At 36.3% G+C, this 19,459-nt stretch overlaps 2 protein-coding genes across 2 annotated transcripts; one reads left to right on the forward strand and one right to left on the reverse strand.

Moving 5' to 3' along the window:
* Positions 1–1,322: 1,322 nt before the first annotated feature.
* Positions 1,323–9,476, reverse strand: LOC137962165 (uncharacterized). The gene is made up of 4 exons (XM_068808896.1): positions 9,359–9,476; positions 8,556–8,731; positions 7,263–7,473; positions 1,323–6,278 (listed from the first exon to the last, which is right to left on the reverse strand). The coding sequence occupies exons 1-4, from the start codon at positions 9,474–9,476 to the stop codon at positions 1,528–1,530; spliced, it is 5,256 nt and encodes a 1,751-aa protein (XP_068664997.1). The 3' UTR covers positions 1,323–1,527.
* A 5,015-nt stretch (positions 9,477–14,491) lies between these two features.
* Positions 14,492–19,459, forward strand: LOC137962707 (V-type proton ATPase subunit e1). Its single transcript, XM_068809727.1, has 4 exons — positions 14,492–14,569; positions 16,835–17,155; positions 17,932–17,979; positions 19,018–19,459. The coding sequence occupies exons 2-4, from the start codon at positions 17,058–17,060 to the stop codon at positions 19,082–19,084; spliced, it is 213 nt and encodes a 70-aa protein (XP_068665828.1). The 5' UTR covers positions 14,492–14,569; positions 16,835–17,057; the 3' UTR covers positions 19,085–19,459.

The following is a 19,459-nucleotide window of genomic DNA, read 5'->3' on the forward strand; positions in this document are numbered from 1 at the left end:
GTGAAGTTACAAACACTAGTTTGAGGGGGAGTATTAAAAGACACCTACATGTGTAGTAGTGGCATGGATAGTAAATAAGGAAAACTTCTATAGATATGACATAGAATTATAATTATGTAAGTTGGTGTATGTCCTCTTATGTCCTATTCCTTTTGAAGCATATAGCCATCAAGGCATTGTAGTAATTGTAAACACCTTCACACAGCTATAAATACATCCTCAAGGCATAACGTAGAATATTCAAGCATCTTCCTCTTGGCTCAAATTCGTTCATACACTTATCTCTATTTTCCTCTTCTTTCTCTCCCTTGGTATCTTCTCTCCTCTCTCCCAAGAGCTAGAGCTCCTCTCTTCTCTTATTCCCTTAAGATCTCTTGTGTTTATGTGATGCCCCTATAAATCAACAAATGTGAATGAAAGGATTTGACACACAATGGACTCAGCCTAACCTAAGGGCTATAGTAATATTAGACTTCCTTGGGGACAAGCCTAATGGCTACATGAACCTTATTGATCCTTTGGGAGAGCAAATGACTTGGTGAGGCTCATTACACTAATAGATATCCTATTGATCCCAAGTCATATTGGGCATTCGATTCGCCAGATCCCATGCCAAGTCATCCCTTAAGTTTCAACAAGGCAACTTGGTCAGAAATAAAATTTTAAAAATATAAAAATAACAAAAATAAATAAATAATATCTTCATTATGATATATTATATGTCACATATAATTAATTATATATCGTAATGAATTATGGGCATAAACTTAGTGGGTTGTGCATTTAACTACATGTTTGACAAGAGAAAGAAACACACATAAAGTCTAAGACTCATATTTATTATTATTAATTATTGATGGCTATTAATTATTTTTAAGGTTTAGCATTATTAATAATTAAACATTTATATTTGGTATTAGTATTTAAAAACTGAAATATGTTGTTAATTTATTTGTTAATTATTCACTATTCATGCATTAATTAGAATTTCCATTTACGATTTCCCCTTTATTTGCCTCTAATAAATAAATGCATAATGTTATATTTGTGATTAATTATTGGTTTGTTATTTATTGGTTCCTATTAATTATTTTCTACAATTTTTTTACAAGATGACCATTTAGAAAAGATATTCATTATTATTTCCTCAACTTTACACCAGTTGAAGGAGACAACGGAGGTGATAGCCGCGGCGGCGGAGGACAGCCCAAATTTGGTCAAGCGACATCAGGCAAGCAGATCTGGAGCAAATTTGCCGAGGAAAACACTATTTTCCGACAAAAACAACCCTCTCGGTAGGTCTGGAATGATAACGGAGAGAGTTGGAAAAAAGAGACCGCAAATGACAATAGTAAGTTCATACGATCTTCTTTGTTAACATATACAAGCACAACATCTCATTTCTCACACCAAAAACCAAAATCCATGCACACGAAAACAGAAAGCAAGCACTAATTTTCAGTCAGACCATACCTGTACAATGGGTAGAAAGTAGTTCATGGATTTGCAGTAGCAGAACACTTGAGATCAATTAGAGGAGGATAATCCACATGATATGAACGCTTCATCCTCCACAGAGATATCCATGTTTTTACTCTTGAGTAAGAAGTCCACTGCCTCTTCATCAAAGTCTAGCAAGTACCCAAGCTTGATAAGCTCCGTTAATTCGGACATCCAATCTGGTGTATCCCATAACAGTCCCTCTGAAATAACTTCAGAGAAACTAGTTGCAAACTCAATATTCGACTTACGACCAGATTGTTTGTCAATTTTCTGAAGAAACAGCTTGGCATTCTCCCTCTCCCATCGCACTATTCTACTTGCCTTTGCAGTAGCACACTTTCCTGAAGACATCGGCAGCACATAACTCACTGTAATAGGTTCTGGACTCTCATAAATTTCCACATCCCAAAACCCTTTAGCAATCTGATGCTTCTTTTCTATACTTATTTCACGAGAAGCATCAGAAAGGAAAGACAGTATAATACGAAATAATCCTTTCTGATGCAAAAATACTGCTGGATTGACAATCTTGAATTCAGTTCCATTAGAAATAGAAGATTCCACCTTCTGTACAGCTTCAGAAATAGTTTGAACTCCGACACTGCTATAGATTTCATATAGTTTACTTCGGGACAGAGAAGGGATGGTTGATTTGGGCTGCCAAACAAACATTGGATTTGCAATTTCCTTCTCAAACAAATCTTTTAATAGCAAGTCATCAGGGATAAAGACATCATGCTTGTCATATAACTTAATTGCATCTGTATCCAAGTAGACAGGAAGCCGAGAGAAGCCACCACTCAGAAGTTTTTCTGTTGTTTTATTCCAGTTGTTTGCAATGAATGACCAAAAAGAACAACATTCAAGACAAGTCAACAGTCTGTCCTCAATTTCCCAGTCCCTCCACAACTTGCAGTAATCATAAATAGAAGGCCGGTGTCTTACCCCAAGGGCCATGGAGAAGAAACTGAGCAGTTCTTTCTCGTAATATTTCTCCAAAACAATCAACTGTGATCTAAAGAGATTATCTCTGTCCCGAAGAACACAGCCATCCGGACCCACCCATTCACCATCATCCTCTCCATTTGGGATCCAAATCCAGCTAGCACTCTTAGTTTCTGGCTCCCAACTAACCTTGCTCAGGTAAGTGTATATTCTGGTTATAACGTTAATCTGAGAATGATAGCCAAGATTGCTTGCAATCAGTGAAGAACCACCCTTAATATCTATAGTTATAGTTACTCCAATTGCTTCCAGTTCATTTTTATAGGACATAATTTCAGTACCATAAAAAGTTTCATCTATGAAAGGTCCATCTTTCCGATGCAGATGAGAATCCCAACTGGAACTAAACAATATGGAGTCTCCAGGAGATTTGTAGCCCATGTGAGTTTTGATCCATTTTTTGCTCGCACGCTCTTTGAGCTCTTTGAGCTCCTTGACCAGTGTTCCATCCTTCTCTTGCAAGTGTCGGATACATTGTAATAGGGCAAACACATTCACAGGCGTCACATAGGCTACAATTTGCGGAATTTTAAGACCAGATGCTACAAATCTCGACCCTGCTTTAAACTCTACCACAACCCCCAACTCCATCAGCATATCTTTGTGGTCATGGATGACTTTACCATAGCATGTCTCACTATCATCTATGAAAGGCAAGCTGGCTATTGCACTGATAGGTTCCCATTCTGCATCAAACAAAATTGAATCCTTAGGAGACCTGTACCCTAAATGGGTTTTCAGCCATTTTTCATCTTGGAGACAAGTTGATAAATCGGATGGCAACGGATGTCCTTTGCCCTTCAAATGCTTGCAAAAGGAAAGCAAAGACAGCACATTTTCTTTAGTTAACGAACATGAAGATAGATGCTGCCTAAAAGAGCGGGCCACTGCCTTAGATGCTTCAGTAAAATGTGTAACTACCCCAGTCTTCTTCAATTCATTCTTGTATGACCGAATGCCATCTCCGTAAAACTTCTCATCTATTAAAGGAATGTTATCAAAAACCTGCAGAAGGCTTCCCCACTCATAATCAAACAGAAAGGATTCACTAGGAAGCTTGTAGCCATGGTTGGTTTTAACCCATTTCTGGTCCTTCAGTTCTCTTGCAATCTGATTAGACACTTTTGAATCACGAATGCATTCCAAAATCAAAAGAATGCTTTCAGCTGGCAGAGAGGTGAAAGATGCAGGTCGCAGAAAATTGGCAGCCACTATCTGCCGGTCAAATTCAACTACAACACCTAGTAATTGAAATTCCACCTTATAACTCAGTATTTCAGTGCCATAGTATGTATCCTCTATGAAGGGAAGCTTACTGATCCGTGAGGCAGCATTCCATTCTGAATCAAACAAAACAGACCCAACAGGTGATCTATACCCAACAGATGTTTTTAGCCAAGCCCCCTCTTTAACACTAGCGATGAACTCCTTAGGAGATAGACACTCCTCCCGCAAATATCGTATGAACTTCAGCATGTAAAGAATAGTGCTTTTGCTTATAGTGGAGGAAGCAGCAAGTGACATAAGATGCTTCCCAATGAATCGACATGCTTCACCAAACTCGGACATAACCCCAACAGCTTTTAGCTCCTCTGTGTAACCACTAATCTTGTTGCCATAAAATTTTTTATCAATGAGAGGAATATCAACCAGTTCACAACCAGCCTGCAATACGATTCCCCATGTTGAGTTATATAAGAATGATTCTGATGGTGGCCGGTAACCAACAGATGTTTTCAACCAACCTCCTTCTTTAATGCACTTCAGAAACATCCATGGGATACCAAAGCTTTTTGCTCTTAAATTGTGAATCCAATCGAGAAGCAAAAGTGCATTTTCCAAATTTAAAGGAGAATAAACAGAACTAAATGCTGCATTAGGAGGGCAAAAATCTGGTAAATCTGACACTTGAGTGTAATTTCTCAAGAACGACATAAGCTGGTTCTCTGATGTACATGTGTTCGCAAAATAACCATCACCTAAATAGTCCTCTCCTAATTCTACATACTTTTCTCTGATCCAAGGATTTGAACCCAGAAGGCCAACCCACTTGCTCCGTATTGCAGGCACAAGTAGAACTTGCCTTTCACTGATCATATCTCCACAGCTATCGATAATTGGCATGGAAGCACATAATTCACGTACTTCCTTGTCTGATATATGACCTCTTGAATGGGAATGATAAAGAAGGTGAGCAAAAGCAACCACAAACCTTCTATCATTCTTTATCTCTCTAAGAATCAGACAACAATAATTCCAAAAACTTAAACTATGCACCTTCCCAATCTCTTTAAGCCAATCTTTTACTATTTTCCTTTTGGGAAACTCATTCAGAACTTCTTGGGTTTTCGCTGGCATAAAGAACCTTTCTCCACAACATCTGAATTCTTTGTTCCAATCAATAAGCCATGAGATATGCTGAGTGTCAGATGATAAGCAGATCCTATCATCATATTGAGTGGCCCTAGTAATACTCCATAAACACACATTGTTATCCACAGCAACATATTTCAAAATAGGTAATGTACCAACATTAGTATTTCTAAAACAGCTTCCCCAATTTTCAGCAAAAAAGCAAAGAAGCTCCAAATATACATCCTCAAGAACTCCCATTACCAGATTAGAATTTCTGACACACTTGGTGTACCATTCTCTATCAACATATCCAACACCTAGGAAATCTAAAATGTGATCATAGGCAGCATTATCAAATGTAGAGTTCAGAATATAAATGTCATGGGATGACAAATTATGCAAGCTGACACCTTGCATCCTTGCCTTGGTCAAGATCTCCCAAAAAGCCGGCATGAGCCGACCCACTTCATCAGGCCTGTAGAAAAATCTTTGATCTGTGTAAGTCTCAGCTGGTAAGATATTTTTGGCAACCACTTTTGCTTTTATTTCCTCTCTCACTTTGTTCAGGTCTGGGTACGAGGATTCCTCCACAGGCAAGCTCTCAAACACATTCAGCAAACTAGATAAAGGTGCAGTTCCAACACCTGCCAAAAGTGAGCTAAATGCTTCAACAAATGCATTAGGCACACAGGTCAGGATCCCTTTATTCCACTTATCATCCAAGAGTATAGTTTCCCTGGATGAAGCCAAAACAAAATCAGCCTGAATAATGAATGGAAAATTTGTTACCATTTCTGTGGGCAGATATGCGTAGACCCCTGGTGATCTCATCCCTCTTTTCATACGATCACCATAAGGGAAAGCCAGAGTAATAACCCATTCTTCAATCTCATTCCTCCTTGCAACTTGGTTTTCCAATTTTACAGGAAACTTCTGCCTCCACAAATAGTAAACACATTCTTCCTTTTCCCCATCACTGTTCTCTTTGGCAGAGAGATGGAGAGTGGATGATACAGCATTAATGCTCTTTCTCTCCTCATAGTTAGTTTCGCTGGTGATAGAAATTGCACTTAGTGTATTGCATCCAGGATCTTCAGTATGTTCTCTTACAGAAAGCTGCCTGATTTTTGAAAGAAACAGAAGGACTTCTGGATGGATATTGGATAGTTGTTGCTTCACCCTTGCCACTTTTTCAGATTTCAATGGAAGAACTACAGTCGTTGTTGGGAGGATCTTATGAGCACCATATATGTGCTTGATATCAGAAAGAGTCGGTTTCTCCTCCACCCATTCTGGGACTATGTATCCAGGTATGTCGTAGTTTGGAAGTGGATCTTCATTGAACCCAATTTGATACCCATTGCTAAAAATGAATGGCCGACTGGTAATTAGAAATACACTCTTGAATCCTATACCTGTGGATGCACCAGGACATAAATTTGTTAGGAAAATGATCACTGCACAACTACTTTTAACTTTTATTAGAAAAACAAAACAGGTAACTTGCTTTAAAAATATTAACTCATCAGGTCTTGTAATCGGCTTGCTAAGACTCTCACTGTTGGAGGATAATGCACATCTATGATGACTATTTTGAAATTACTAATCAGTGTACTTCAGTACAGATTGTTTGGCAGAATACTCTTCGTGCTGCCAATGGTGAAGCTGACAGACTTGACAAAGAGAGAGTTTCTCACGCTCCTTAGTGTTTGGGGAATCCCTTCCACTCTTTGTTGAGGCTTGACTCTCTACCATTTTGTCACTGCCAATGAAGGAAGAAAAGATATCACCCCTGGACTAGGAAAAATTGACAAACAAGGGCAAACTTGTTTGTTTCCTTTTTCTTTTTGTTTTCTTATTGCTTTTTTTAGTTTTTCACATCTTTCTACTCTTAAGTGATACTCTTCATTACAAAACAAGTCCTAATATATCACCAACCAAAAATAAAAAATAAAAAAATTACTCATTGGAACAACATGTGTGGCTTATCTGAGTCAGCACATGTCACGTTGCGTACAAGATAACGTATCACTATCTGATTAAAACACTTGGGCACTTCAAAACATAAAAGAGAAGTTGAGACAATCATAGGAAGGAGAAAGATGAAGGTGGATCAAATACCCCACCAGCCCACGTGCATAAGGATAAGACTCTCCTAGAAAACCCGCTTCTCCTCTAGAAGCAGCTATCCAGAACTCTACAAAAGAATTATTGCAACAGGCAGATCATACACTACAACTCTAATACAGTTCCTTGTGCAATTAAATGCAATAAGAGATCAGAGTTTCCTCATCAAACATCAGATGAGGGTTAGCAATAAATCAATTCTCTAGCTACTCGATAAGCAATAGCATGTATCAATATTGTCAACTCAAGATGAAAGATGATAACAGATATACCTTTCTCTCCAATATATCCTTGCTGCCTATTTCCCTTCTTGGTAGACTTTCCAACGCTACAAATTGATTCAATATTTTTCTCAAAGAAACCCATTTCATTATTGAAAATAAGTAAAGTAGCAGAGGCTCCAGTGGCAGTGATATCCTGAGATGTGATCACAAATTCCAAAGAAGGTTGCACCCCAGGAGGATATTCATTATCTTCAGCATTCTGTCCATACAAAATTTAAACAGTTCACTCTTAAGTCACAGCAACAAGAGTACACTAAGAAAATTTTGAATATGTTTGTGCAACTGCCTCTTTTAAATATACATTGGTCATCATAGTTTTAGAATGAATAACTATTCAGGCTTCTGCTCACAAAGCTGTTAGGTAATTCTGAAAAGGGGAGCAGCTCATCATTGCCTTTAAACATTAAACCAAATTAAGCCACCAAGCAAGTCCCACCATTTCTCGTGTCATCCTAGAGCTTTAGCAATGAAAAGATTTGCTTTCTAAGGGATATGAACAGGAACTACTGACTCTTGCACAAACAGGTTCTCTGATTTAGGAAAGCTTAGTGGGTCACTCAAATTTTGCCACCCAAATGTTCAAATCAGGTAAGAGTGGTGAAAATAATAAATCCAACCTAAATAGTGCCAAATAGAAAGTTACAAGGAAAAGCAATAAAATTATAAACTTTACAAATAATTGGCGTAGAAATTAAGGAAAGTATTTAAATGAAGTGATTTGTTATAAATTTTTAATAATAATGACATCATACTAGGTCAACCAGAAGCCAAACCCTTGTTGATACGGGTTCAACCAGACCCAATCACCTATTCTGATTGGTAACTAGGTCGAATTTTATTACATTACACTGCTAATGAACAAATAATAGGAAAGAGAGTTAATTCTATAGGAACGAACTTAAAACTATATCACACAATAATTCTATATTATGAATGTTATATTTGATTTCTTTATTTTTTAAAAATATGCTTTATCATAGAATAAATAATTTGTAGGAATATAAAATAATGAACATTTTCACGATTGATACATGGTAAGGCCGAGCATGGCAGCCATTGTCGTGGCCCAAATATATCCCATCCAGTTTCAAACTTGGGCGGGAGAGTTTCGGCCTCGGCCTTTTGGAACCACGAGCTATTTTATCTAAACTGCAGTATCCCCACAAGTAAAGTGAATCAACAGTGATCGAGAAAATAGTAAAGTTTACTCGCAGGGATCTAGAAAATAATTTCCAGTCACATATCAGAAGTCTAGCAAATGTTACTCATGAACGCATCTACCTGGATGAGCTCCATAAGGAAATGAACATCTTTGGCGTAAAGCTCCGCGGAAAGGTTTCTGACCGAGTGATGAAGGTCTTCAGAGAGAGGATTCGGTTTATCAGTTCCAATGGAGAACTTCTCTCTCCTGATCTTCTCTATGTGCTCCCGAGGAGTCATTTTGGACCACAAACGATCTACAAGGAAGACAGGAAACGGCAGAGTTCAAGAACTGAAGAAGTTGAAGGATGGGCGACGTACAGAAGAAGTCTTCTTCTTCCTTTCTGATGTAGGACTAGGTGTCAAAGTCTGACAGAAGCGTTCTGCTCTGCTGTGTACGGACCTTCAAATCCGACTCTGTTAGTCCGCAATTTGTGGCAAGTTTGTTTTCAGTAGTCAGGTTAGGTAAATTCGTAGTAAAAAAATTAAATTATTTTTAAATTATTAAAATTTAATTTACTTTTATTACTTAATAAAATATATAATAATTTTTTTGGAAGTGTTTAAAATAAGAAACCTTCATTGGTTTCTTACTTAGAAATTACTTTAAGTTTTTTAATTTTTCTTCCAAATATTAAGAGCATTTTTTGAGGAAATAATTTAAAATTATTAATAGCTCTAATATATTACCATATTATCCCATTATTTTTAATAAATAAGTTGTTTATAAATGTTAAATACAAATTTCAAAAAAAAATTGTTTAGAAATAAATTATACATATTGATTCAAACTATTTCATATAAAAAATCATCCCGCATTTGAACTATTATATTGTTCTGAAAATGATTAGGTAATTCAGTTTGTTCATTTCTCGTTCTCTTACTCGATCTTGATATCATAATGCCAGAAATTCCAATTCTCATAACAATAGCAAACCCATCTACAATATTTGAAAACTCTAACCCCCAACTATCATGGGTCATCCCCAAATCAATCTCCATCATACCTACTTTCTCCTTTTCTAACCATGTCTTCTCCTTCTTTGTTCTATTCTTCTCTCTTCTTCTTCCCATTTTGCCTCTTCTTCTTCCTCATCCTCATCTTCTTCTATATCATAGTTGTGTTGCTCTTGACCATCTTGATCAACAATAAAATTATGTCTTGGTTGTGTTACTTGTGTTCCAGTGGTTATTCCCCAAATGGGCATTGATGTAAGTTAGTGTAAAGTATAGTTTCTAACCAACACTACATCTTTATCATCTTGGTCAAAGTGAAGTCATCCAGATGACAAGTCTTGTTGGTAAGTTTTTGCACCTTTATTGGTGGTATTTTTTTGCTCCAAAACATCATACACATTTTTGTTTACGACTTTTTGTCTAACACACCATGGATGACCATGTTTACGGTTATCTATGTAAAACACTTCTTCCACTTGACATGCCTATGCAAAAGGGTCATCGGTGCACCACATGTGAGATGTATTAATGCTAGTAAACCATTCATTTGTCTTGATGTCGTATATTCAGTTACTCACATTAAACCATTTATATTTAAGCACATACGCAAGATTCTTGTGAAAATAGCATAAGTCTATGATCTCTACTACCACCCTATAATAGTCAAGATCATTATATTCGTAATGTCCCTTTACCATAACACTGTTGTTTTGAGTTCTTTGGTGTGCTGGGAGCTGCTCAATATGGATTCACATACAGTTTATTATACAACTTGAGTAACTATGATGTTCGATGGAACCAAAGCTAAGGCTATAAATATCACCATGTCTATGAAAACATCCTTGGTATTCTAATGTCTTAACCTATGTTAGAAAAATAAATAAATTAGATGATATCACAACGATAACAGATAACAAAAATATTGTTTATTTTTTATACCCTAGGATTAGTATATAACAAACCTTACTTTTAACCATTCAGGAAATAGTGTCTCGTGTTGTTTGTCTACGTTTGTCACTGCCTTGTAGGCAAGAAGCTCTCTATGTTCTCTAATCATCACATATGTTGCAAAAATAAGTGTACATTACGTATATAATTGTACAAATACATATACGTTTATGTTCTTCAATTTTTTCAAATTAGACAATACAACCTAAATCATCTTCTTGTACTCAGATGGGGCCATCTCCATTACTACCAGCTAATTCACGTGCTGAGTGTGAGAAAACTGACATTTTATCCTTCACACACCAAGGATCCCCATCATAATTTCGATTAGGTCAATTGAATCACTTCACCCCATCCAAGTATATTGAGTAGAAAGTTAATGTTTTACTATCAATATATCCTTCAACAATGGAGCCTTCAGGTCGAGGTTTTGTTTCGTACTATGTTTTTATAACTTGTGTAGTAACATATTTGAATTAAACCTATTAGGACAAACATGATGAAAGTATGACACATGCAACTTTATGATAAAGAATTGTTAGTTACATTTCTATTGGGTACAATTACCGATATTGCACTGGACCATACAATAGTGCCTCTTGTGGTGGGTGAATCACTAAATGTAACAAAATATTAAAAAATACAAGTCGAAAATTTGTTCCAATTGACATAGTAAATGACACTTTGTAGTCTTTTCAAGACATTGATACCTTTAGCATCTTGGAGAATAATTTCTTGAAAAATAAACCCAATTGGATATATTTAAAATTTGGTTGGATTTGAAAATACCACATTTAGTGCCTTAGAGACACGATTTCTAAGAACATTGTATTTGAAATCTTCCCTAAATAGAGCATAGATACCAAAATTTAGTTGTGCGCATAAGTAATTATATATTTCTCTATTTTAGTTTCTACCAAACAAGCAAACAAACAATATATATCTTCTATATACTATCTCATTAAAGTAGTACCCAACTAATGGCGAAAAATACACGTCTACTTTGCTCTTCATTTTCTTTTCTTCTTCTATTCTTTTTCTCACATTTATGTCCCATATCTCTTATACATACATGGAGTGACTTCCTTGCGGTAAACAATAGCATCTTGTGAAGGTTTCCAACATCCAAGATAGAATGTGCACTCATGGAATTTGAGATGCCCATTTCTCCCTTTTTGGTTGTTTTAGATGCTTTTAAGAACCATGAGAGGAGTCTTTTAGAAGACAGAGCAATTTGGACTTTATGAATGGTGAAAAGCATTGACTTCCATTATGGCCATGTCCAAGTGATGCTTCAGGGAATATTTGGAGTTGATAGCAAGTGCAAAATGGGATGTATATATAAGTTGTATGAGAGGCCTCCCTTAACAGGCATGGCCATAACTGATTCCTTTATACTCGATAAATGGAGGCAAATGGTCAAATATTCTCAAGCACTGAGAACATATTCTTCATGGGGAACAAGAGCATCGAAAGTTTGAAGCCATGATCTTGACATAAATTATTGACAAGGTAGGCTGTGAAGATCTTAAGCCAACCTCAAGCAACTATAAATAGAGGAGTCTGGCTTCAATCTTTTTCATCTGATTTTTGGTGAAAGATGTTGAAGTAGAAGATGGGTCTTACATGAAGAGAAGAGTTTTGTTGGGTAGCCAAGGATGACTTGCCTTTGACGTCTTGAGAGGCACTCAGAGAGCTCTTCATCATAACAGTGAAAGTTCATGGGTGGTTCAAAGCAAGTCTCCTTGGCTAAACTAATTGACTCTTGTCTTTCAAGCTAGACCTTTTATCTTTTTGCATGATCTTGACTCCATCACGTAGATGAGCTAAGTGGAATTCTTCCATTTGCTTCATTACTGCAATCTTTGAAGGATTTTGTACCGATATTACTTTGAAACTGTTTTAAACAATTATGATACATTTTGAAGGCTTACAGGTAACTAACTTTGGTAATTATATTATCTTTTTTTCTCACCACCACTGGCAACTATTGGAACAATTTCTAGCATTGGCAAGAGAGTTATCTTCCTACATTTCTAATTTTTCTTACTTGTATCTGCTTAGACTAGCTACATGAGATGCCCTTGACTGCTCTTTGCTTCCTCTTTCTCTCTGTCTGTTCATCTATCCTATGGATAGTTCTAGAGAACACTAACTCGACTCTATATTTGTTGCATATTCTTCAAATAAAAAACTCTATCAAATTTACTCTTGAACTAGAATTTCGAACACACTTACACCCGTGAGTAGTTGCATCAAACTCAACTGCAATCTTCTCTTGCCATTGTTTGAAGAAGTAATGAATGGATAAGAATGTTATTCCACTATGCAGTTTTACACATATATCATCAGTACATCTCTTAAAACAGGATCAAATAGAAATCCGTTTACTCCAGAAGTGTTACAAGATCTAGAAACCATGAAAGTTTCCTATTCAATAGTTTTTACATGTTTAGTCTTGCCTCCTTTGCATGTTCATCTGCTTATCCTTACTCCACTATATATGAGATAGGAATTGCTGGAGTGGGATGTCAGATGCCCATTCATCATCTAATTGTCTTCTTGTAGATGCTCCGAAGAAACATGAAGGAATCTCAGTCATACCATCCAGTGGAAGAATATAATCTATATGTTGTTCACTGGCATGGACTTAATAAGGAGGCTCATGACTAGCTGACTAAATATATGGAGGCAGGATAAAAAGAAAACTGACCCTTAAGGTCTCTTAGAGGTCTGGATGGGCTTCTCCATAAGCATGGTCACAAGCTTTTTACTAGATAAGTAGTTTTGGTCAACCAATGATGGATTTAGTTAGAGAAAAGTGGAATGATTCCTCATGGGAAAAAAGTTGTTGAAAGCTTTGACAAGGAGTAGTCAGGCATAGTCTTTCCTCTCAACTTATAAATAGAGGAGTCTGGCATTAAGCTCTCTCATCTCAGTAATGGTAGAGGTTTTGAAGAGGAAGAGATCGTCTTTCTTGAAGATAAAGAGTCTTCCAGATAGTCGTGGATGACTTGCCTTTTACCTTCTTGAGGGGCCTCGGGTTAGTTGCTAAGGTCCTTTTATATATATATATATATATATTGGACGGCTACGATAGCCATTGATCATGATCGGATGATTGAGATAGCGTTTCACACCAAATGACTTTTCATATTGGATCAAACAGCTATCTCAACCACCCAATCAACAACTATCTCAGTCGTTGATCATGATCAGGCAGCTGAGTTAACTGTTTGGCATGTTTTGCACCAAATGGCTTTTCGTATTGGATATATATAGAGGGTTCATCCAATACGAAAAGTCATTTGGTGTGAAACATGCGATAGGACTATCTCAGCCATCCAATCAGGATCAACGACTATCTCAGCCATCCAATCAACAACTATCTCAATCGTCCGATCAATGGCTATCTCAGCCATCTAGTCAACAACTATCTCAATCGTCCGATCAACGACTATCTCAGCCGTTCGATCTACGACAATCTCAACTATCCGATTATGATCCCCAAATTACCCTTAGTGAAACAGTAGTCAATATATCGTAAAGCGCTAATAGGTTTCACAACTTAACAACTTAGGGAGGGACAATGCTCTCTTCTTCTCCCTCTCTTCATGTCTCTTTATAAAAAAATATAGGGAGGGAAAAAAAAGTTTCTTGTCCTTCAACCTTTACTAGTGCTAAATGAGAGACATATGGTTGAGTGACACAATTAATCAAGTCACACTAGCCAAACTATCAATTATATCAGCAAACCGACCTGGTTAACCAAATTTTGACCCATTTTCATGGTCTACTCCATCTTAGCCAAGACAAGAGATGGAGTGCACTACTTGAATCCGATTCAATTAGCTTGTCTAGTTTGGGTTTATAACCTGGTACATACTAAAGTTAAAACAGTTTATATTTTCTAAATAATTGTATAATTATAATATTTTATTTCGAATAATATTCAGTTATTTAGTAATTTAGATCCCTTCCTTGACATGGTAAAAACCCACGATCAAGAGAGAGACGAGAAACGAGAGACGAATGACACATCGCCACGTCACGAGTGAACATATTGTGTATAAAAAGTAAACTTTGCCAGGTATATATATCAGTTGTCCTGACTCTTGAAGTCTCGCTCTTGAAGCGAACACCGGACCCCTAATTCTCACCTTGTCGGGACTTTCCATTTTTCAGTTCAGGTAAGTAATTCTCTCTTTCGAATGCAAATCTTCCGTTACTCGCCCTCTGGCGCAGATTTGGAACCTCTGAACTTGGATCTATTATTTAGTTTTACTTCGTTTTTGCATCTTCAATGTTTTTCTTTTGATTGTTTTCGCTAATCCATGCAAGTATTCTGGGGTATTTATTTTCTTATTGCAAACAAGATGGGCTTTTCAATTGCTTTTAAGTAGCGACACTCAATTCCCGAAACAAGTTAGACAATCAATACAAATTTTGCTTCCGTTGTTCTATTATTCTTCGATTTGCGAAGTTTGATTTTTGTACCGGGATTCATTGAATGATTCGCTGACCACTCGACGTGCGAGATCATATTTTTCGTTCATTTATGTTAATTTATTTTGTAGGGTTTTCTTTTGGCAGAGTATTTCTATTCCCATTTACTTGTGCGGAGAATGTTTAATAGATCTTTTTTGTGTAAGACGTATTTTCGGGAGCACTAGGTTGTAGAGTGAACGGCCACATTTACTTTTCTAGATATTTTTTCAACTAGAGGGATTTTGTTAAGTCGATTGCCCCAGGTTGGTTTTTGATTGTTCGAAGTAAACCTTCTGGCTTTTCCAGCATTGACTAAATCTTCATAAATTCTCTTTTTACCTTTTTTTCTGTTTCTGAATGCATTCATGAGTGCGCGTATTCTTCAATTGTTTCTCCACTGCTTTTCTTACTATCCAATCTCATTTGCGGTGTTTCTATGACACAAGTCATTTCGAATATTGGATTAAGGTTTTTGGTTCTTAATGGTTTGTGTGGATTTCCTTGTTGCTGTTCGGCTTTTGACTTGATCCGGTCATTGCTTTCTGAACCCTTGGCTCCTTGACCACACCGGGGGGTTTCTTAACATGAGGTCTTGGTACATATTTTATGGGTATCTGTGGCATTTTGGGTGTATATGTATAGCCATTGTATCCAAAGAATTCTGAGAATGTCTAATCCTTTCATCTTTATATGTTTTGTATTTGGAATCTGTTCAACATTGTTTTCACCTTTTTTTCCTCTACATCTTCCTTGCCCAGTCTAAGTCATGGTTGCCAATGTTTTCTTTTGTTTTTTTATCCCTTAAGACTTGCTTTGAGTATGGTAAGATATCTTTCTTTGTAGGTCTGTTGATGGATTAACAGCCTCTAAAGGATATTGTTCATTTTCGGATCATTTCTGCAACTTTAAGAAAGAAAATCTAAAATTTTAGAAGAACATTGATATGTCTAGTTTTTTCTTTTCTTTTTTGGAGAACATGTGTAGTATTTACTTTTAATGATGTCCATAATTTATCAAAGACTTGTCTTCTGCTCTGTAAGACTGATGTACGTTTTTATGGGATGCTAGAATCAAGTTATGAGCAAAATTATGATTTATTTACGAACAGATCAGTCTTATTCTTCTTCTTCATGCCCACTATTGAGTTGTACCAACTATATGTAAGCATTTTTACTTGACATTGTCATCTTTATTTTGAACTGGTTGTAGTGGGTGCTTTGTAACTTTTAGCCCAAGAACAGAAAAGTTTGTATTATTCAGTTTTAAAGGAAAATGTGTTAAAACATCTTCTTGTGTGGCTCCACTAGATTTGGGTCGAGTCTTACAATATTGAGCGCATATGTTAAAAAGGAAAAACTAATATTTTTGTGAGAAGAAGAAAAAAAGAACTTTGTGAGACAATCTTTGGTAATATAATCTTGAAAGAAGCCTCTTTTTCTGCATGCAAACCATTCTATTTTCCGGGTGCTAATGGAAATTCATTTTATGGAAGGATGGCATTTTTCAGGGTAGAATATCTGTTAAATTATACTTCTTTCTGATCATTTTTAATTACCATTAATGACAGTAAGATATTCTTTCCATTAACTTAGGGCACATGCACATGTGTGAAGTGTTTTTGCTTGTTCTACATTGACTTTCATGTGTGATACAAATTGCTACATCTATACATATCTTTCAAGGAAGTGGTTCTATATCATATCACGTGCTTATTTACCATGTTCAGTGGAAGCAGATAGTCTATTTCTATTGCATGACATCCCTATGCTATTATGAAATAACTAGGGTTGACATGTAATGAGGTTTTATCCATCTTTATATTGAATGAAACAGTGTCTATTTTGTAGGTTTAAATGTAATTATTGCTTAAATTTGAGCCCATGATATGAATATATTTCTTCATCATACAACATCATGGATGTCCTCAGAACCCCTACTGTTGAAACTAATGGAAGAATCTCAACCAGGTGACAGAGCAACGCAGAGGTTAAGAGGTGATTTCATCCTGGGAGCTGCTGCCAAGGATTTCGTTTTCTCTCTAGACATCATTTTTTTGTGCATTAAGACAGCTTGGTCTAAAAATATCTACAATTTACCGCTGTCACAGTAGTGCAACCTTTTCATTTTCTCCCTTATATAGGGCTTTCAAGTAGTCAATTCAAGGTCCTGATTGAGAAACTACTACACAAAATGGCATTCTGGGTAACAACCCTAATTTTCATCTTGGTGGGCATCCTTGCATCGCTGGTTGTGAGATTATGCTGCAATAAAGGACCTTCTGTGAATCTGTACGTTGATTGGTTCAGTTCTCTCCCACACATTTAATTTCAGATTTCTCTGTACTTTATTAAATGTTGGTATCATGTTGAATTTGGAAAAAAATGCTGGATGATTCTAGAGTATAAATTGGTGACTATCTAGCTACTATATTGTGTATATATAGAGGAACACTTGTCCAGCTGTCTACTTCGGAGCTGATTGCTAGTCTTTTTTATCGAAGGAATGAGTTGAAGCCATTTTTCATTAACTTCTTTTGTTTATGAAAGAAATTCAACCCTTGGTCAAAGTATGAAATTTGTTCAGCGGCTCTACGCAGCTAGCTGATGGCTATTATACCCTGCCTGTATCCTGTATGTACCACATGTCAGTGAAAGGATCCTCTGTTACCCATATGAATAAACTTCGGAGCTACCCTGGCATTTTCATTCCAATTATGGGCTTGAAATATTGTTGTATGGTAGATTGAACAATGACTCTTTATTAGGTTGGAAAGGTTTCTTATTTGGCTTGAACTCGTCACTTCCTTTTGTATCTTGCATCTCACATTTCTCCCTTCCGAATTAGAGAGGAGAGATAAAAGCATCCCATAGTACTAGGTATTTAAATATCATAATATAGTCTCTCTTATTTAGCACAACCTATTATGGTGTAGATTTTGTGTTGCTACATCCTCTTAACTTCTCACTGTCAATACTTCATTCAAATATGACCTCTCTCATTTCCACTTTATTTTTTGTTTTTATCTTTCTTCTTCAAACGGTTAATCTAGTGCTTCTTCATGCAGGTTGCATCTTACACTGGTCATTACAGCGACAATTTGTTGTTGGATGATGTAAGTAGTTGAATAATGTTATTCTTATGGGTGCCCATTCATCTAGAACAATAAAATTTTGAACTCTTTCAGAAGTCTTACTGTCTGAGCAAAGAATTCTCAAAATTATGTTTTTTTTTAGTCTATCTGCTAGGATATTTCTCTGATGTACACAGTGAAGTATATGCTTGGTTTTAAAAGTTTGGGAGCCACTAGACCGGATGTTATGAATCAATGTGGCATTCAGGTTGGTTCATTCTGTTTAACTTGATTCTAAAAAAGTTATAAAAAAAAAAAATCTAGGGCAGTCAGGATGTCATGAAACCATATGGTATTCGGGTTGGTTCATCCTGTTTAATATAATTTAAAATAAAAAATTTAGAGTAGTAAGTTGAAATAAGTAGATTATTTATGGCACTCTTTAACCTGAAAATAATGATCTTTCTCAATGATGTGCAAATTCAAAACTGCAAAACTAGACTCTCTTTTAAACCTAATGCATGGTAGTAGTAGTAATATAATAAGTGAATATATAGTTATAAAATTACAGAGGAAAGAAAGAAGCATTTCTTTTGTTTTTGCTCATTGTAGTCCTAACCCTGACTCAAAAGTGTTTTTACAACAACAACAACCACAGTCTGGATTACGTATAAATTGTCAATGGGTGAGTGTGCCGTACTTTTCAGATCAAAGTGTATCTCTTTGTATCAAGGAGCCCTTTTTACCTGAAAGGCATTTGACTGTACATCCTTTCCAAAGTGCCTGTTATCAGACTGTCGAAATTTCATCCTTCTAGAAGCTTCTTTAGTTTCAAGGTTTTCAAACTATCAACTCCTTCCTTTGCCCCCCCACCCAAAAAAAAAAAAAAAGACTTTGAACTCATTACATATTTCCCCAACCTGTAGGCCCATCGTGACATTTTGTGGCTGATATTTTAGTTGACATTTCCTTTTCCATTTGTTATCTTTCAGGTCTCTGCTTCAGACACAAAAATGAATATTTAAATTTTTTATATTTGTCTTTGTTACTGTTCTCATTGTCGTTTATATGATTTGATAGGTGGGCCATTGTATATCTTGCACAACTCAAGCCATTGATTGTTCCAATCCTGAATGAAGGAGAGTGAATCAGTTGTTTTGGAGATCCACTGCTCTGTGCATGGTTCTGGACATGATTTTTGTATGCATTTTGTGTCAAGCTGTATTTTAGAAGTGAACCGTTCTCTCCTGGAAATGGTGTTTGCGTACTGTATATTGATCCAAAGACCTGGTGTTTAGCCCCAGGCACATGTTAGGTTGTGGAATCATTGGATGTTCATCTATGAAGCTGTATGGGCTGGCTGGCCTTTCTGGACTTCCAGGCAGAGAAAATAAGTAGATGACAAATATTTGAGATCTGTTCACAAGAAAAATAAAAGCTTGTGTTATTTCAGCCGGCGACTGGTACTTCAAACATAGCGTGTGTTTTCATTAGCTTAAGAAATTTTCTTGACAGTAGCAAA

This window comes from Aristolochia californica, unplaced genomic scaffold (genome assembly GCF_029961685.1).
Source record: "Aristolochia californica isolate CCGP_79_NKW_82.1479 unplaced genomic scaffold, dmAriCali1.0.hap1 SCAF_4, whole genome shotgun sequence".
Classification (NCBI taxonomy): domain Eukaryota; kingdom Viridiplantae; phylum Streptophyta; class Magnoliopsida; order Piperales; family Aristolochiaceae; genus Aristolochia; species Aristolochia californica.